The sequence below is a fragment of the Bombus huntii genome, chromosome 6, assembly GCF_024542735.1.
Source record: "Bombus huntii isolate Logan2020A chromosome 6, iyBomHunt1.1, whole genome shotgun sequence".
Classification (NCBI taxonomy): Eukaryota; Metazoa; Arthropoda; class Insecta; order Hymenoptera; family Apidae; genus Bombus; species Bombus huntii.
This window is the reverse complement of record NC_066243.1, coordinates 9,529,479-9,548,964: the sequence shown is the minus strand read 5'-3', so window position 1 is coordinate 9,548,964 and position 19,486 is coordinate 9,529,479. Positions and strand designations below refer to the sequence as shown.

Here is a 19,486-nt window from a genome sequence, read left to right as displayed (position 1 = left end):
CATCACCTTTTATCGCTAAATTTGCGAGACTTGAAGCGCTATTTTATTTAATTATTGACGTAATGTTGGTGCTGCTCTCTGAACACCATAACGCAAACGTTTCACAAATTTTGTTTCTTATTGTCTGTTTGATCCATGTTTGATCTGATGTATCGTGGGCCGATAACTTAACCTCAACATTTTCTGTGAGTACTCACGCAGGCGCAGATGCTGTTTTTTGATTGATATATAAGGCTGTGGCAGTACAAAGGAAACATCTCAAGTAGTTTTTCTGGAGTTGCAGTGGCAGTGGCATTTGAAATATGGCAGAGGTCATTGATTGTAATTTTCCTGTTTGGGGTCTTTTACCTAAAAAAGAAACTGGTGTCACTCAATTTCTTGCAAAATATCCTGAATATGATGGAAGAGGAGTCATCATTGCAATTTTCGATTCAGGGATTGATCCTGGAGCTCCTGGTATGCAGGTAAGTGAAGCTTTTATATAGACACGCCTCGCGATTGTTCAAGTCTCTGCTTTTTCTTCCACTTTTCTTTCATTTTTAAATTTTGACCAAATATCATAATTTTATTTCTGACAGTAATATATATTGTCAAAAGTCTTGGCTTGCTGAATTCTTTTTGTTTCTTATAAATTTCTTTGTGTTTTCTTTGTATACAAAGTGGAAGTCTTTGAATAATTTTATGTGAAATTAATAATTTAAATTTATTCATCTTTTCCTTTATCTTTATTTCGTAATTACTTCAATCTCGAAGATTTTTGTTACATTGTAATATAATCATTGATTGCTATTTTGTGTCAATTTTGTTGTAAATTAACAATTAACGTAAACATTGTTTACCATGGGATTATAGGTGATTAAATACTAAAATGAAATACATTAGTCATTCCTCCTTGCTATTAAAATTTATAAATTTGAATCAGCCTTTCTTGTATGATATTTGTGAAATGATAATACAACAGAATTTTCTTGAACAAAGGAGTAAAATTAAATTTAAATAAATTGCTCTATTTTATAACAAATACATTTAATATAGGAAACTTCAGATGGGAAGCCAAAAATTATTGAAAGATATGACTGCAGTGGAGCTGGAGATGTGGATACCAGCAAAATTGTACAAGCACCTGATGGATATATAATAGGGATAACTGGTCGTAAATTAAAGGTACATTTCAAATAATGTCTGAAATTAATAGTGCTCACTAGATACACATAACAGTAAAAGAAAATTATTTTTCTCTCAGGTTCCATCCAACTGGAAAAATCCTTCTGGACAGTATCACATAGGAGTAAAAAATTTGTATTCACTATACCCAGGAAAATTAAGAGAAAGAGTATTATTAGAAAGAAAAAAGCGATCATGGGACACATGTCAAAAATCTGCACTTGCAGAAGCATCTAGGCAATTACAAGTAAATAAATTAATAATTGCATTTTGATTGCATATGATAGACACAGAAATAAGAAACTTTCATTTCAATTTTATTTAATTTATTAAAATTTGATATCTTTAAATTGACTCTCAGATTAATTAAAAGCATCAAATATTTAAGAATAAAAATGTAAATAGGCTTTTAGACCATGTGATCCAAAGATAGGGTTGTTGTGGATATGTTGAACCATGCAATCAAATGAGGCCAGTTTCACAATGTGTCACAGTGATCTGTATCTAATGCTATATTTATAATTGGCAGTTCGATCTATTGTAAAGGCATTGATTCGTTGCATAATACCATGTAACATTCTTTTATATTTTTTAATAGTGTGCTTCGCAACAAGAAAATGATTTTAATTAAGATATAAGCAAATATTTTATGGATATGTAATTTTCCAATAAATAAGAAACAACTTGATTTTTACGTTACTCAACTATTGTACATAGGAATTTGAAGCAAAGAATCCACAAGTAAACAGTTTAAAAGAAAGGCTAGAAAAAGAAGAACTTGAAGCTAGAGTTGAAATATTAAATAACCTGGAGAAAAAATACTCTGATGTAGGACCTACTTATGACTGTATTGTTTTTCATGATGGTGAAGTTTGGAGGTAAAGATATATGCAGAATATTTAAGATTTCAATTAAAACATTTCCTTTATAAACATTGCTATTTGACTTAATTGTTTATATTCTGTTATAGAGCATGCATTGACACTTCCGAAGAAGGTAACTTAGAAGCTGGTGTCTTTCTAGGCGAATACACTTTAACAAGGGAATATGCACCCCTTATACCAGAAGATCAATTGAATATTAGTATTAATGTTCACGACGATGGAAATACGTTAGAAATCGCTGGTTTATGCTGTAGGTATTAATGAGATTCGATCCGTTATTTTATTTCGTTTTCGTAACTACAATTAATCTCGTTATATTGCAGCAAGTCACGGAACGCACGTAGCTTCAATTGCAGCAGCGTATTTTCCCGATAATCCTGAATCAAATGGTGTAGCTCCTGGTGCTCAAATTATTTCATTAGGTGTCGGAGATGGCCGCATCGGTACAATGGAAACAGGAACTGCAATAATACGTGCAATGATACATGTAATGAAACACAAAGAGAAAATACATGTAATTAATATGAGTTATGGAGAACATCCTCATTGGTCTAACACTGGGAGAATAGGAGAATTAATGAATGAAGTTATCGATAAATTTGGTGTAACATGGGTAGCATCTGCTGGTAATCGTGGACCAGCTTTGTGTACTATTGGTTAGTTGAAAGAACATTCGAATATATTAAATATATACTCGAACATTAACATCTAGTACATCCCATCCATTTTAAAATCATATAGGAACACCACCAGATATTAGTACTAACAGTGTGATTAGTGTTGGTGCCTATGTTTCTCCTGATATGATGGTAGCTGAATATTCTTTAAGAGAAAAAATGCCGGGCATGTCATACACGTGGTCATCTCGAGGTCCAATGATCGATGGTGGTGCCGGAATTACCGTATGTGCTCCAGGAGGTGCTATAACTAGTGTTCCCAATTTTACATTAAGAAAAAGTCAACTCATGAATGGCACAAGCATGGCTGCTCCTCATGTTACTGGAGCTATTGGTATATATCAACATTTCTAAAATATAAAGTTTATGTTACTATAATGAAAAGAAGTATATTTTAATATGGTACTTGTATTACAGCATTACTTATGTCAGGACTTCTTGCCAAAGGTTATCCTCTGTCTCCATATAGCATAAAAAGAGCACTTGAAAATACAGCTCTATATATACAAAATCTAGACCCTTTTGCACAAGGGTCAGGGCTATTACAAGTCGAGCGTGCATTCGATAATCTTCTTACTTACAATAACGTACCTGAAAGGGATATAAGATTTACCATTAACTGTGGTCCAAATAACGCCAAAGGAATCCACATGAGAAGCGGTGTTATTGATCGATCAAAAGATTATGCTATTAATGTTGAACCTGTATTCCTTAATAGCGAAAATACTGGTATGACTTTTACATATGTTATTGTAATACTATATGCCTTAGTTGGATGTGATTTATTATAATACTTGGATACTTTATAGATCCCGCAGTTAAAATTGCTTTCAATTTGAAATTAACTTTGGTATGCGATGCACCTTGGGTACATTTTCCAACACATCTTGATTTAATGAATATGGTTCGCGCATTTGCTATTAAAATTGATGGATTTAATTTACCCGAAGGTGTTCATACAACTAGGTAAATACGTTCGGACTAACATATTTTTTTTTATATTAATAATGTGTAATATCAGTACTAATTGTCATTTATAGTGTACGAGCGTATGATGTAACAGACGTTGCAAAAGGACCAGTGTTCCAAATACCAATAACTGTAGTGCAGCCACAAACACTGCCAAAAACTGCGGTCCTTCCAGACTTAGCATATACAAATGTCTTATTTAAACCGAATACAATTCGTCGACATTTTATTCTCGTTCCTGAAGATGCAACATGGGCGGGTATGCATTTTCAGCAATATTTATTTCATATGTACAATATTGAACACATAAAATGAATGTTTTAATATAATTCAATTCAGTGGTTAGATTGAAGAGCACAGAAAAAGATAAAACTGGAAGATTTGTGATTCATAGCGTTCAACTGAAACCACGTTTATCCTGTAAAACTCTTGAAGTTAATAAGTTGTTCACTGTTACTTCTCAATCAGAAATTGTTCATCCATTTGCTGTTCAGGTATTATTAATTCTCTTTATACATTTTAACAAAACGTTTAGTATTATCAAATAAGAATTTAGGTGTAAGTATTATGAAATAAGAAACATATTTTATTCATAGGGAGGATTGATCTTAGAAGTGGTCATTGCGAAATATTGGGCAAACATAGGTGACATGTTAGTGGATTACTTCATTGAATTTCATGGTGTTCATATCATAAATGGGAATCTTACAATGCAATCTGGAGATGGAATAAATCGCTTAGAAGTGCGAAGTTCTCTTAGAAACGAAGAAGTAGTGCCCAGTATTTGCCTTAAATCATCCGTACAAATATTGAAGTATGTAAACTAACAGTGTTGCACACAATGTATATCAATGAAAATGAATTAATGGAGTTCTACTTTCTATCCTAATATTACAGACCCACTGACGCAAAGATCGCTCCTTTACGAGACCGAGATATTATTCCTCCTTCACGACAAATTTATGAATTGCAATTAACATATACGTTCCACTGTGCAAAGGCGACTGAAGTAACTCCAAATGCCGCGCTGCTTAGCGATTTATTATATGAAAGTGAATATGATAGTCAGATGTGGATGATTTATGATACTAATAAACAACTTATTTGTTGTGGAGATGCGTACCCATCCAAAGTAAGAACGAGTATATTAATATGAAACAATGAGGAAATAATGCTATTTTTTATTACAGTATGCTAATCAAAAATTAGAGAAAGGCGATTATACTTTGAAAATACATGTACGTCATGAAAAGAAAGATTTACTTGATAGATTAACGGAAATGCCGTTCCTTTTAAGTCACACGCTAAGTAATCCAATTAGTCTAGATGTATATGCCAGTCAGTCACAAGCCATTATCGGTGGCAAGAAAATGATAGCAGCTTCAGTCCCACCTGGCCACATTCTTCCTTTGTATATTGCTCCTTTATCGAATGAAAACAAGTAAGTATTTTATTTGAAGCATAATATTTTTTTTTTTAATACTATATATGACAAGGATTATTATTTACTATGATGTTAAAGAAAATGTATAATTATTTTAAAGTTCATTCACGCATAGCTTATATTCCTTCCTAAGATTATTATTTTACATTCATTTTGCATGTAGCAGTACATATATTATTTCTTTATGCAAATAAAAATTGGTGCATGAATGTAAGATGTAGTATATATGCAAGATGTGTACGTTCAAAAAATGTTAGATCAGATAATTTGTGAAAAATTGTTTTATATTTCTTTTTATTAATCAACTGTTTTTAAAGTATTACTAAGAAAATTTTCTTTTTTTTTTCGTTCCGCACTGCAGCGCTGAAAACAAGTAAGTCTATAGCATTCTTTCTGTAAACATTTTTAAACATTTACATGCTTCTAATTAAAAATAACATTAATTAAAGCAGATTTTTCTTCAATAGATATACTTCTATTTTATGCATTACTTCATTGCATCAATATTTTTATTTAGTTTCGTGAATTTACATGCTTTATTATTTAAAAAACATTTTATTTATTGCTTACATTTTAGATCTGAATATTTAGATCAATATGTGTATCTGTGCATACTAGAAGATTTTTTAATAAATTTTACATAGTGGTTTTGCTTTGTATACACATAATATTTTAGGTATAATGCTTTATGTATGCTTTTTTAAACATAAAAATGCTATACACTTCCTTTTTATCCTAATTTGTTACCTTCACGTTTGATTTCGTTTATAACATTTTGTTGTAGCGAGATTCTTAGGCAATATTAATCTGTTTGAAAGAAAACGAAATTTCTATTTCATTTTAAAGAGTTTCCAGAGGTGCTGCCTTAGGAAATGTTAGTTACTTACAGGGTACACTGACCTTCTGCAAAGATGATAATGGAAGGAAGGTGGATTTCCATACGTTTAAATATATTTTATCTGAACCAAATAAAAAATCTAGTAGCAGCAGTAGTAGCAATAGTCCCTATCATTCATCAAACAAAGAAAAAACTACTAAGTGGGATGAATACAATGAAGCACTCAGGGATTTCAAATGCAGTTGGCTTACAAAGCTGGGTAATCAGATTTTTCACTCATCTAATATTGATTGTATATAATTACATATTGTGTAAGGTTTAGCATCATATAAATGTCTTGTTTTTCTTTCCGGTTTCAATTCAACAAATAGCGCCTTCTACGAGTAAGTTCATTAGAGTGCAATAAAACGTTACTCCAAAATTTGATTTGAAACCCCGTTCAGTTCCGTTTAGATGATTATCGAATTTTCTTATAGCTATTTGTTTTACTCCAATGCACGACTATGTAATATGCATAACAAATAATTTACTATAATTTGTCTTTTCTTTTGTGATGTTCAAAAGAAATTATTAGTAATAATATATATCACTTAACAACATAATTTCAACACAAACATAAACGTATATGTACATTAGAATAATTCATTTCAAACAAGTTTATACAAAACCTGTCCTATTGTTTTTAATGCAAGCATATGTCCACATTTTTATATTATTATTTGAAAATATAATTAATTTGGTATTATTACTAATAGAACCTGGAGAATATGCAAATCTACTCTATGGAGAATTAAAGAATCTCTTCTCTGACCATCTGCCCGTTCACACTGCCATGCTGATTTCTTTGGACTCACCTGAAGCTCGACGTCATGTACCACACGATGACATTTCAGAAGAATCTGTTTCTCTAGCAAATCAAATAATAACTGTCGCAGATGCCGTGATTACAAATATTGATCAAGATAAGCTCTTAGCCTATTATGGTTTAAAAAGCGATCAACGTGATGATGCAGCAAAAATTAGAACCACTATGGAGAAACAGAAACTTAGCTTGATAAAAGCATTAGTAAAGAAAGGATGTGCATTAGCGCGATTGTACGTACATAGTGCAAAAAAAGGAGAGGGAGATCGTCAGTCATATGAACATTTATTAGAGAGTGTAACACATCACTGGCAAGAAGTACAAAAATTCGCTGAACCAACTGACATTAAGGCAAGAAATTTTGAAATATGGTTACTGTTATTTAACATTTATTATTACTTATTTAAAGAAGCTATATGTAAAAACAAAATACTTCTTTACTTGCAGGTCATTACTCTCTCACTGTGGCATGCTCACATTAATAATCATTATGGTCGCTATTTGAAATTATTGTTGCGTTATTACGAAGACAACCCATTAAAAGAAGTTGATGAGAAATGTATAGAACTTGCAAATATCTTAGGATGGGAACATTTGTCACGTCACATTAAGACAAGTATACCGTCGCGCTATCCTCCTTCGTACAGATCGTTTTGATCAATGGTAATTGATACTCATTTAATTCTAAATTAGTTGTAAAGTATAATGAAGTGCACAGGTATCTTTTCCAGGTACAGAGGAATCAATTTGATATTCTGATAATGGAAACTAATCATGGCAAACAGTTTCCAATGCATCTCTATGCCAGAACTATTTCTGTTGAGTCATTCAAGTGTATTATACACTTATAAATATATACTTGTGTTCATACTTTTAAAAAAGTACGAAAAAATGATTTTAGAAAAATATATTAATTTTTAAACGTAAGAAATTAAACATAAGAAATTATATTACTAAAAGTACCGCTGTTTTAATAGTGCATTTTTATGGCGTTTATTGCATTAAAAGAGAAAGAAGCGCCAGAATATCATGGAAACTGTTATCAATTTAGAAATTAAAGTTTTTAAACAATAATGTGTTGTTTGAGAACATTCATTTCAATTAACATAATGTATATCATTTAAAATTATTTAGGTTTTTCCATTTTTACAATATATTAAATGTAAATAAATATATATATTATATATATACATATGTATACATACAGGTATTTTCTTTATATCCACAGTATAGTAGTAGCGTTATCGTACTGGATTCTGTTATTTAAAACTGTATACATTTACTTATGTGACTGTGAGATTCATATATAATATATTCAGGTTTTGCTGTCATGGTGTTACATATAGCAAATGTTTCTTCACTTTATACAATAAGCGTTAAGTGCGCTGGTGTGTATAATGAGAAAAACAAAAAATAATTAAAGCTCTATTTGAATTTTATAGTGAATATGAAATGTAAAAGGTAATTCATACTTTTCCGTTTTCTTGCTGTTTTAAATTCAATAATTGGAGAATAATTGCTTAATATTGATTACGCTAGAGCTGTACTATTAAAGGCCAAGATAAAAATAATAAATGCACTAATACTAGCCTTTTAAAAGAAAATAGAATGTCTTATTTTCAAGAAAAACTTACATTAAAGCTTCAATTCTGCTCCATTAGTACGAAGTTGCATACATATATTTCTATTCGATTTACGTAAATATAAAAACAAATTCACCGCTCAACCAGCTTCATGGCTCTTAATAGTTGGAACATTAAATTTTTTGTAAAAATATACTAAGTCAAGATAAGAAAAAATGCTTTCACACGTAAAAATTTACAAGTAATAAATGACACGTCAACCGAAATTTGTATAGAGTTATGTCCTTATCGCTGTCGCTCAACTCTTATTTGTCTTCGTATGCGAAAAACTATTTCGAAAATAACGTGAAAGTACTTTGGTACAATCAGGAATTTTCACAAAGTCGATTCCCACCAGGACAAACAAGTAAAAAAGATATCTTCTCTTTTATTTTATCTGCACCGTTCCGAGTACAATATATAATTTTTAACACAATTCTAGTTAGCGAAGCATGTACTCTTATTTGCCTCCTTGTTGCTCAACGAATATCTCAAACAGGATTAATAATATACGATGCGGAAAAATCTCCTAAACTTATTGCTATCATAGCTGAAGCTATGATAGAGGGTAATACTATTCATGCATGGATTGTTAAAAAAGGTTTAGTTTCTCATCCTTATCTCAGTACAGAAGAGGCACTGAGACTTGGGGGCAAAAGTTTAAGTCTATTGAGAGAATGGGTACAAATTAAATTTACATTTTATTATCTCTATTTTGCAATGATTTTGTAATTTATGTAGAATTTGTTTACTCGACAAGATAGGATATAAAACAATATTAATTATTATAGACATTTCAAGTATTTCATGAAAAAATTCAAAGAGGTTTATATCAACATATAAGTAATTTCTTACACAAATGGTACTTAGCACCAAAGTCTAAGAATTTATTTATGCTTCTTATTACTTGTGGACGAACAGTACTGTTTATATTTCAGGAAAAGACTTATATGGTAAGCAAATTAGCAAAATCTGTAAAAATGTTTCTACATAAAACTTTTATCTGTAGGTAACTTTTTTTGACTCTCATAGTCATAGTACAATTACAAATCCAAATCGGGGATTAGTTATTGCACAGGTAAGGATCTGTAACTATATATAGCAAAATCAATATTTGATAAATACTGCAATATTTTATATTTTTAAGTGATAGTAATGCATGTCATATTAACAGTAAAAAAAATAATGTAGACATATATAGAGAATTTGGAACATTTATGCAATTGGTACACGAAGGATATATTAAATAAATGTTACAATACAAAAGCAAACCAATATGAGCTAGCCTTTTTATATCCATCCAATTCACCATGCTGTGGCTGTGATCCTGTATGTAACTGTGGCAATCATTGCAAAAAACAATAACACATAATCCTTACTTTTTAAATGTCAATATGTAAACTTTTTAAAGTTATACATATACATACAAATATATTTTAAAAAAAGTAAAATTTATATATATAACTTCATTATGATGTGTGTATGTATGAAATGATCATGGAACTTTTTGTTTAATTAGACATATTATTTAGATTAAGACTGACGGATTTATTTACATTATGTACAATTTCTTCCTAAAACTATTACAATTTTTTAGTGTTTACGCAATGCATAAACTATTAAAAAAATAAAGTAGCTTAAGTCTGAAAATCGTATTTTCTTTAATATTATTTAAATAAAATGTAATATACATTTTTCGTGAATTTTTTCTGCATTGCGCAAACATATTTCTGACAATATTTTACTGGACTCTCCTTTTTATATTGAATGCATATGTTACGAACTGTTTTCATTTTACCTATTTTAACATTTTTATAAAATATAATCCAAAATTTCTGGACGACGTATTTTTTATATTGCTAATTCTCTACTTTGCACCTTTCAATGTCAATATATCTAAACTGATATAATGTTCTGGTTCCTTAACTGTTAACCATAAAGTTGCAGAGATATATATTTTTTTACACTATATTTCTTTAATCTCTTTGTATTATATATAAATTAAAATGATTAGTAGTAAATTGATGTACTTTACTAAACTACAAAAGCATTAATCACATATTGCATTGTGAAATAGGGAGAAAATACAAAACTGAAAATGTTATTTATAACTTCAACATTTCGTAGTACAAGCAAAAAGTCTGTTATGAAGATTAAATCTGCTTTTATCAGTTGTTCATTATTTTTAATCATTTGATGTGTACTTGATTCAAACATGCCTTGGAATCAATAAATATTTATAATCACGATTTTTATGACATTATAAAAAAATATATTTTATCTGCACTAATTATAAATGAAACCCATAATTTAAACTTGTAAAAAATTCTTAATTTATTTTCCCTAACATCTATTATACCTCAGAATTACAATATAAATATTACTCTTCACTAATAAAACAAAAACAAATCTTTTTCTGTCACCATTTAAATCGGTGATTGTAAAAAAGATAAGTATACCAGTGCCGAAATAGCAATACATTTAAAATACAGATTTCTCTCTCTGTTTTCTTTTGTTTGTATGTATATTACAAGTGTTCTGTAGAGTGTCGTAAAATTTATTTAATAACAATTTTTAACAACGTAATTTCTAGAAATTACTATCTACAAAAAGGTATAAATGAATAATTTTTATGATTTTTCCTTTTCGAAGCCAAATTCGTGCAAAGGAACACAGTCAGCGATTTCTTCCGATGTTTGCAAATACCTTCGGTAATTGAGCAACATTTTTTTACTGTTATTGTTTTTTCGAACAAACTGATCACATCATATTACTTTGTACAGATAGGTATATAATAATGCAACTCTTATGTATAATTTTAATAGTTACATAATTTGAGATTAAACGATATAAAACCTGTAATTTTATATGAAATTAACTTATTGCTTATAAGCAATAGTTTCTTCTCTTATATAATTTTGTTTACATATTACAGAGTTATTATACACTAAATTGATCCTAGCAATTGTAATACTCCTTTGCTATATATTCTGTACACAAAGTAAAATGATGCTCTATCAGAAAAATATGATCAAGTATCACTTGAAGAATATAAGATTTTATAATTGAATAAATAAAGCTTTTTTTTATATGAAGTTAAAGACGTAACAAAAAGATGTTAGAGGGACTGACGAATACGGGGTTGTGCCCATTCTACAAAATCATCTATCAGTACAGGCCAGGCTCCCTCTTCATCATAATTACTCATATCTGGGTTGATCATGAGTGCAAAGTCTAATAATAAATTCCATGTATCTTTTGGAATTGATCTCTTATGGTGTTCCTAAAAAATTGCGTTAAGTATTTTGTATCATAATTTAGCTAGACAATATGTAAGCTTCCTTCTTAGGCTTAACCAATATTTATATTATAGTTCATATGTACATATACATTAGATATCATACCTGTAAAAATTGACACCATAAAGGGAGGAACTTAAATTTATCATCTAATACAATGTTCCAATAAGCAATTGCCATATCAAGATCTAAACCTTTCTGTCCTGGGTTTTTTGCATAATTAAACGTAAACTGATAAAAGTCTTTAAATTTTTGAGGATCCCTTAATTCATTTTCTAAACTACTTAAGCAGGCTTTTAATTTATCTATACTGTCCACTCTAAACAATAAGTTTAATATACGTTAATAATAATATAAGTTTAATATAAACAGTATTAAAATACATAAAGGATTCAATTCTTTTAGAAAAAAGAACATTAAAAAATTTGCTTTACCCTAAATCTGTCATTCCATTCATAAATTCATCTTTAGTAAATTCACATTGTGTTTCTGCTCTGAATTTCCATGCAATGATTAATACTAATTTGCTTTCAGGGCTTAAATCCAAATCATCCAAAAATTTCATTATTCCATCTGCTGTAATCTTGTCAGGTTCATTTGGATCTATTTCAATTATCAAATTAAACATTACGCAAACGTTACAGGCATATTTTTAATCTTATGTGCACATAGCTATTATGTGTCAAGCATTATTCATAGAATTACCTTGATATCGACTAAATAATATTTCTAGTTTCTTTTTATCTACTGTATTTTTTGGTTCTTTACAATATGCCTCTGGATTTTGGAAATAATTATCACTTGCCAAGTCTAGCTTCCAATCATTTTGTGCTAAACAATATATTGCAGTTTGTTCTCCAGTGTGTGTAAAAGTTATGAATTTCTTCACTTTATCTCTTTGTGAGAACTTTAACTTATGCTGCAACAAAGATTAGAATTACATTATTATATATTCCAAAGATTAATATAAAAAAAATTATAAGTTCTCCTACTATACAACATTGAATATCACATTAAATAAAAAATCTGCTCATGACCATGTATGTATGCATTATAATGTTTCACAATTTTTTAATTTATAACAATGAAATCAACATGGACGAGAACGTATAAACAAAGATTTTGTTGCATGTACAATAGCTATTGTTACTACTTTGAGTAGCACCTTGTTGATTTTAAGAAATTTGATAATACCTTCGTGACAATGTAATTTATTAGACTAAAAAGATCATGTATTATTTTGCAATGTCATTAATCAGAAGGTATGTCACGAAATTGATTTGTATTTAATGCAAAAGGGAACAGTAACGTTGACTCATGATAGGTTACTTTAACATTTTTAATACACTGTCTTGGACATATAAGGGAAACTGTAGCTTTTTTAGTAAAATTAAGTCACGAGGATCGTTGGATTAACATAATCCATAAATCTACTAAGTGCTCACCATTTTAGTTAATTTTAGGCCCCCGAAAGCCAAAATATTATTTCCTTTGAACTACACTTGACATGAACATGCGCATGTTCTGTGAAGGCCCTGAGAAATGCAAATACACCAACAAGATTATAAAGCAATGCCACCAGACGTTACCAGAGGAAAGTAACTTCGAGAACAATGTCGCGGGTTATTTAAAAGATTTGCATACATTCAATTTATTAAACATTGTATTTTTCGATACGATCAGATTAAAAAATTCATCGAAAACGTCACGTGATTCGGTTTTACGTCCGGTGGCATCGGTGAAAATCTTTCTTTTTTCTGCGTTTTGTAGAAATCACGACGGATGAAAGTCTTCGTGAAATAACAACAAAACGCTATCGTAAATATTGGCCCACGCAAATGAATGCCTATACTATACACTAAGTTACAAGGCCGTACGTCAAAAACCGAATGAATAAACATTAATGAAGAGACAGCAGTATTTTTATTGATACTGTTTTAGAATGAATTATTATTGGCTCATTGTGAACCTTTGATGGGAAATCTTGTGATTTTGTCAATTCTCTATGCGTATTTTATATGGTTGAACAATTTTTTAAATAAGTATGTACATAAAGTAAAATATATTCGTCAAATTAGTTTATAATAACATTAATGATTTGTTTCTAATGATAATTGGTTGTGTTTTCAAAAAATGTGAGCGGAAAATACTTTGTTGTTAGGTTATTAGTGAATAATGTCAATCAAAATTCCACAATTATCATGTTCTTGGTAAGTATATTCATGAGCATCATAATTTTGCTACTTATATCATCCTTGCTATAAAAAGATATATAATAATATATCGTTAATATTTTGTGTGAAATAAAGAAAATAATGTTGCTTATTATAACAATGTCTTCTCATTGTGTTGGCAGGAATTTGTCAAACAATCACAAAATAAGTTTATTGATTTGAAATTTAAATAAACATGAATGATAATCTATAACACGATGGGAGGAAGTATATTTGAAATACTTCCATTGTACCATCAAAATGGAAGTGGCAGAGAAATTTGTCATTGGATAACACATATCAAATTATCTAGAATTATAATGTTAACATCCGCTGTTTTATTCATTGTACCATTATTTACTCACTATTATTTATCAAAGGTATTGTTTTTTATTCTATATGTATATATATATTTAGATAAAAATGTTATATGTATGAGTGATAAATTTAAAATTAAAAATTTTTTATTTTTAGGTGGAATCTGACTCTCCAGATAAAGACATTTATCGTACATTTTCCACACTGGAAGCTTTTGAAGATTTTACTCCTATGAAAGCTTCTCAGTTGAAGATGAGAATAGAGGAGATGCTACGTATTAAAGTTTCTGTAAATAATGAGCTTAGGGATTTGAGTGCAAAGAGACAAAGACTTCAGATCGAAGTTAGTAGTTTAACTCAAAGAATTGATGAATTAAAACAGGAATTATTACACCAGCAAACAGATCTCGATAGATTAAAGATCAGTGTTGAACAAGCACAAGTAGCTCAAAGAGAAGCAGTGGAAAAAAATACACCAGAATTGGCTCCACCCAAACGTATTTTAATGAATTCTATTCCTGTAGTATTACCTAGCACAATTCCACATTTGTGTAGAATGTATAATTGTTTTGACCACAGTCGATGTGCATTGACTAGTGGTTTTCCAGTATACTTGTATGATCCTGATCAGTATTCTGTAGTAAATTCTGGATGGGATGTTGATGGATTTTTGAAAACTACCATAAAACAAACCTTAGGTATATATGGATAAATAATCTTTTATAATTATATATAAACACTTTTTTTTATAAAAATTAATTAATACCTTTATTTTACAGGATACAATCCGCATCTTACTACAAATGCAGCCGAAGCTTGTATATACATAGTTCTTATAGGAGAAGCTCTCTCTACTCAACAAAATGTAGATAAAAAATTTCGTAAACCTATAGATGTAAGAAAATTACATGCACTCCCTTATTGGGGCGGAGATGGCAGAAATCATATTTTGTTAAACCTAGCACGTAGAGATCTGTCTGTAGAATCTGGAGATATTTTTAGTGGAGTAGATACAGGGAGAGCCATAATAGTCCAATCCACGTTCTTTAGAAATCAATTTCGCGAAGGTTTTGATTTAGTTGTTCCTCCAATTTTGGGACCTCCGGGTGGTGACGTGTGGCAAGAATGTGCACAAATGTTGCCAGCAAGAAGAAAATATTTATTATCCTTTCAAGGAGAGATGAGATCTCCAAGAACAGCTACCATGACACATCAAATTGATGATGCAGATGTAGATATGGAAAGGCTAACAGTCGATGAAAATAATTTAGATGCTTTTATTATTCAACATCTTAAAGATATGAGTATAGGATTAACATTGGATAAATTTTTCATTCAGTTTGAATGTATACCAGCCTCTGAGGAGAAAAATTTAATAGAAATACTTGATTGGTCTCTGTGTGGAACCGATTCCTCGAGGAAAGCTATACTGAAAGAATCAACATTTACTTTAATTTTAGCTCCTAGCAATGCCTCGTTTGTAACTACTTCATCTATGCAGGCTAGATTATATGAAGCATTGCGATCGGGATCTATTCCAGTTTTTTTAGGTGGCGATCAAATTTTATTAAGTTACAGTGAAGTTATTAGCTGGCGCCGAGCTGCTATCTTCTTGCCAAAGGTAAAAACTACAATGTCCTTATCTTGATATTATTTTTTATTATTGGACATGTTTTAAATTTCAGGCTAGGGTAACAGAAATGCATTTTTTATTACGTGCCGTTCTCGACACTGATCTTTTAAGTATGCGTAGACAAGGCAGATTAATATGGGAACGTTATTTAAGTACTGCTCAAGGTGCTGTAGATACTATTATAGCTGTAATTAGGGACCGACTCGGCATACCACCCCTGCCAGCACCTCAGACTGCCAGTCCAAGTGTCTTTAATGAAAGCTTTGTGGTAAACGTTATAACATACAGTTATGCAGCTTCTTTTATGTTACACGTAATAATTTTATTTTTTCTTCAGCCTTTAAAATCTGATACTATTATTGCTGAGCCGGAAGCAGAAGAAAGTCTGGGTCCTTTAGAGCCACCTTATCCATCTCCTGCTTTTAAAAGGAATTATACCACAATGCTGCTGCAAGGGCATGAAATCTGGAACGATTGGGTGGATCCGTTTTATTTGTACCCACAATTACCTTTTGATACCGTTCTTCCTAGTGATGCAAAATTTCTTGGTAAATAAATTTATATTCTCCATCCAATAACAATGATTTCATTCTGTACATTATAAACTGTAGGTTCTGAAATGGGATTCAGACCAATTGGCAAAGGTGCTGGAGGTGCAGGTAAAGAATTTAGCGAAGCTTTAGGTGGAAATTATCCAAGAGAACAGTTTACAATTGTTATGTTGACATATGAACGAGAGCAAGTGCTTATAAATTCTTTGGCTCGGTTGTATGGTTTGCCATATTTAAATAAAGTGCTAATAGTGTGGAATAGTCCAAAACCACCCATGGAAGATCTAAAATGGCCTGATATTGGAGTTCCAATTCATGTAAGCTTTTTTCTAAAAATTAAGTGAGTATATTCAGTTAGTGAATTATAAGCAAAAGTAGTGATTTCTTTTTATGTAGGTAATCAAGGCTCCACGGAATAGTTTGAACAATAGGTTTCTTCCATTTGATGCTATCGAAACTGAAGCTGTTCTTTCAGTAGACGATGACGCTCATTTACGACACGATGAAATTATGTTTGGATTCAGAGTGTGGAGAGAGCACCGAGATCGTGTGGTTGGATTTCCCGGTCGTTTCCATGCATGGGACCAGAATTATCACAATGCGTGGAACTATAATTCTAATTATTCCTGCGAATTATCAATGGTTTTAACTGGTGCCGCATTCATTCATAAACACTATACATATCTTTATACACACTGGTTACCGCAAGCAATACGCGACAAGGTTGATGAATATATGAACTGTGAAGATATTGCTATGAACTTTCTGATATCTCATCTCACAAGAAAACCACCTGTTAAGGTGAGTGCTAATACGCGTGAAATATTTAATACGCTTGTAATGCTTAACCAAATTTCTCTTTCTTTGTTCAGGTTACATCGCGTTGGACTTTTAGATGTCCTGGATGTCCAGTTTCTCTTTCTGAAGATGATACTCATTTTCAAGAAAGGCACAAATGCATCAATTTCTTCTCTCAGGTAAGTGTAATTTACTATTTTTTATCAAGATTTTTATTGTTTTTTCCACATGTTATTTCCAAAAATGAAATGTAGTTGCAGTGGGTGTATTGTAAAAATCGAAATTCTAATAATTTCAGGTCTTTGGATACATGCCTCTCTTAAACACTCAATATCGAGCTGATTCGATATTATTTAAAACGAGAATTCCACATGATAAACAAAAATGTTTTAAATTTATATAAAAGAGAAAAAAGTAAAAATAATAGAATTATATATATATATATATATATATATATATATATATATATATATATGTATATATATAATTATATACATTTAGTAAATATCACTTGATAGAATTTACATGGTTTTGATAAAATTTTGACTGAATTTCCTATAAAGTATATGAATACATAGGACAAACATCGTAGGATTTTTTATTGTCGTCACTTTTTTATTGTACCTTTTTTTATCGATGTACACGTTGATTGAGTGAAATGCACGTTCGAAAAAATTTAATGATGAAACATTGTTGACTGCATACATATATTATAGTGAATATAGGACATAGTGCGTAATCTTTTTATGTCCTCGTACACATAACTTATATCACACCAATGATAACGATTTACGGCGGAGCGTAATAAATTTATTTACAAAACCGAGTTTAGTTTTACGATGCACGAAGCAGGACGAAAAATATAAAAAATGATATTGAAGATGTATACAATACACATATGTATATGTTAAAAGTTCTATACGACCGAATTGGAATACATCACTTTTAATTTATTTGAGAGTACAACTAATATGAATACGATCGTTACTCTTCAGTGATTATTGTTATGTACAATTTGCACAATAATCTCATTTGTACATAACGACAGTGTAAACTACGCTATCTAGGAATTATGCTTATCGAGATAATGTAAATAACTATAACTAAATGGAAATAATTAAATATTACTGTTATGGCAGTGTGCGCTAGTGAATGAATACGAAAACGTATTCCATACAAAATTGAGAAAAAGTGCTCCTTCTACTAGAAAATCGATAAAAAATATTTATATCAACGTATAATTATCTTTTCTTTCTAATTTCGCTTGCCATTTATTCTTACATTGCTCTTTGATAATGCTTCGATTGTTATATGTTATTTTCCACCTAAATGTGCCAAATTTGTAAGAATTTAAATTAGCTTCTCTTGATCTATTAATTTCACATAATACTCTTAACAAATTATTTATAAGTACGTGTACCGCACATTATTCAATTTTATGTAACGCATTGCAATCATTATGAAACATGATATATGTAAAAATGATTTTGTCGAATCTTACACGATTGATTGTAAAATTTGACCTGAATTGAGTTCAGATGCACGTGCAAGAAAATAAAAATATATATTATTTATGATTGTACATTGAAACCTGATTTACGATCCGTATAATATTACTTTTTATTTGATTCTCGCGAAAGAAAGATACGATTCAGTATCTTTGGCTACCCTCCATACATCATTAATCATGCGTGTATTGCATACCATAAAAGCAGATCAGCAGAGTCTACTACTTTAGGTTGATGGCTGTTGGCAGCTGATTTTAATATTGCTCTTGATTGATCGACATTTAAGATGTGATCTGTCGAAACAAAATTTTTTTTCATTTGCATAAAATCTTTAGATATTTTCTTATCCCACTTTCTATCGAAATTTATGTTAAAATAAGGTAATGTAAGGCACCAGTGCTTAAGACAGTACATACTGTCATCGCTAGTCAGCCGCGCGCCAGTAGTATTAATACTGTCTATGTCAGACGTTCGTCGTCCAAGCGCAGCAACAAATTTCTCATTCTACTTATGATTTTATTCGTAAATTACGATTTTATTATTATCGATTAATTGGAAATTCATCGCATTAGACTCTGAAACACACCTACATACAATGTACATTGCACAAGACCATCATTCAACAGCTTTCAAGATAATTATCGCCAATGATGTGCGATTTCGCGACATCAATGTTCGACGAGAAAATTCATACTTTCCCGGCTTAG

The 19,486-nt window shown here is 30.5% G+C and overlaps 4 protein-coding genes across 8 annotated transcripts; 3 read left to right on the top strand and 1 right to left on the bottom strand.

The window, feature by feature from the left end:
* Nucleotides 1–48: 48 nt before the first annotated feature.
* LOC126866327 (tripeptidyl-peptidase 2) lies at nt 49–8,038 on the top strand. 5 transcript variants are annotated; one of them, XM_050619783.1, is made up of 21 exons: nt 49–185; nt 267–464; nt 1,036–1,164; nt 1,244–1,411; nt 1,882–2,042; nt 2,135–2,298; nt 2,372–2,704; nt 2,790–3,059; nt 3,143–3,454; nt 3,535–3,691; nt 3,766–3,953; nt 4,034–4,188; nt 4,291–4,508; nt 4,592–4,826; nt 4,885–5,135; nt 5,500–5,511; nt 5,985–6,235; nt 6,348–6,359; nt 6,732–7,189; nt 7,286–7,501; nt 7,570–8,038. In XM_050619783.1, exons 2-20 carry the CDS (start codon nt 303–305, stop codon nt 7,493–7,495), a joined length of 3,846 nt encoding a protein of 1,281 aa, XP_050475740.1. In that variant the 5' UTR covers nt 49–185; nt 267–302; the 3' UTR covers nt 7,496–7,501; nt 7,570–8,038. The 5 variants fall into 5 exon arrangements, with proteins under 5 accessions (XP_050475740.1, XP_050475741.1, XP_050475739.1 ...); XM_050619784.1 differs by lacking the exon at nt 49–185 and having other exon boundaries at nt 228–464; nt 7,576–8,038; XM_050619782.1 differs by lacking the exon at nt 49–185 and having other exon boundaries at nt 228–464.
* A 149-nt stretch (nt 8,039–8,187) lies between these two features.
* Nucleotides 8,188–10,538, top strand: LOC126866350 (uncharacterized). The gene is made up of 4 exons (XM_050619815.1): nt 8,188–9,141; nt 9,252–9,413; nt 9,470–9,538; nt 9,652–10,538. The coding sequence occupies exons 1-4, from the start codon at nt 8,701–8,703 to the stop codon at nt 9,823–9,825; spliced, it is 846 nt and encodes a 281-aa protein (XP_050475772.1). The 5' UTR covers nt 8,188–8,700; the 3' UTR covers nt 9,826–10,538.
* Nucleotides 10,539–10,769: 231 nt separating this feature from the next.
* Nucleotides 10,770–13,353, bottom strand: LOC126866343 (DCN1-like protein 1). Its single transcript, XM_050619809.1, has 5 exons — nt 13,205–13,353; nt 12,465–12,678; nt 12,194–12,362; nt 11,865–12,078; nt 10,770–11,743 (listed from the first exon to the last, which is right to left on the bottom strand). The coding sequence occupies exons 1-5, from the start codon at nt 13,205–13,207 to the stop codon at nt 11,579–11,581; spliced, it is 765 nt and encodes a 254-aa protein (XP_050475766.1). The 5' UTR covers nt 13,208–13,353; the 3' UTR covers nt 10,770–11,578.
* A 157-nt stretch (nt 13,354–13,510) lies between these two features.
* Nucleotides 13,511–18,853, top strand: LOC126866330 (exostosin-3). Its single transcript, XM_050619790.1, has 10 exons — nt 13,511–13,969; nt 14,116–14,352; nt 14,447–14,987; nt 15,069–15,910; nt 15,975–16,190; nt 16,260–16,470; nt 16,534–16,790; nt 16,870–17,274; nt 17,346–17,450; nt 17,570–18,853. Exons 2-10 carry the CDS (start codon nt 14,173–14,175, stop codon nt 17,672–17,674), a joined length of 2,862 nt encoding a protein of 953 aa, XP_050475747.1. The 5' UTR covers nt 13,511–13,969; nt 14,116–14,172; the 3' UTR covers nt 17,675–18,853.
* The last annotated feature ends 633 nt before the right edge of the window (nt 18,854–19,486 follow it).

What these genes read in the sequence shown, in the direction of transcription:
- LOC126866327 (XM_050619783.1), top strand. Translation starts at nt 303, where the DNA reads ATGGCAGAGGTCATTGATTGTAATTTTCCTGTTTGGGGTCTTTTACCT. An exon ending in GAAGGTGTTCATACAACTAG is followed by an intron (nt 3,692 to 3,765) that starts GTAAATACGTTC and finishes TGTCATTTATAG; the next exon opens with TGTACGAGCGTATGATGTAA. An exon ending in TTCATCCATTTGCTGTTCAG is followed by an intron (nt 4,189 to 4,290) that starts GTATTATTAATT and finishes TTTTATTCATAG; the next exon opens with GGAGGATTGATCTTAGAAGT.
- LOC126866350 (XM_050619815.1), top strand. Translation starts at nt 8,701, where the DNA reads ATGTCCTTATCGCTGTCGCTCAACTCTTATTTGTCTTCGTATGCGAAA. An exon ending in TAAGTCTATTGAGAGAATGG is followed by an intron (nt 9,142 to 9,251) that starts GTACAAATTAAA and finishes TAATTATTATAG; the next exon opens with ACATTTCAAGTATTTCATGA. An exon ending in GGGGATTAGTTATTGCACAG is followed by an intron (nt 9,539 to 9,651) that starts GTAAGGATCTGT and finishes AAAATAATGTAG; the next exon opens with ACATATATAGAGAATTTGGA.
- LOC126866343 (XM_050619809.1), bottom strand. An exon ending in ATTATTTAGTCGATATCAAG is followed by an intron (nt 12,363 to 12,464) that starts GTAATTCTATGA and finishes TAATTGAAATAG; the next exon opens with ATCCAAATGAACCTGACAAG. An exon ending in AATGGAATGACAGATTTAGG is followed by an intron (nt 12,079 to 12,193) that starts GTAAAGCAAATT and finishes CTTATTGTTTAG; the next exon opens with AGTGGACAGTATAGATAAAT.
- LOC126866330 (XM_050619790.1), top strand. Translation starts at nt 14,173, where the DNA reads ATGATAATCTATAACACGATGGGAGGAAGTATATTTGAAATACTTCCA. An exon ending in TACCATAAAACAAACCTTAG is followed by an intron (nt 14,988 to 15,068) that starts GTATATATGGAT and finishes TTTATTTTACAG; the next exon opens with GATACAATCCGCATCTTACT. An exon ending in CTGCTATCTTCTTGCCAAAG is followed by an intron (nt 15,911 to 15,974) that starts GTAAAAACTACA and finishes TTTAAATTTCAG; the next exon opens with GCTAGGGTAACAGAAATGCA.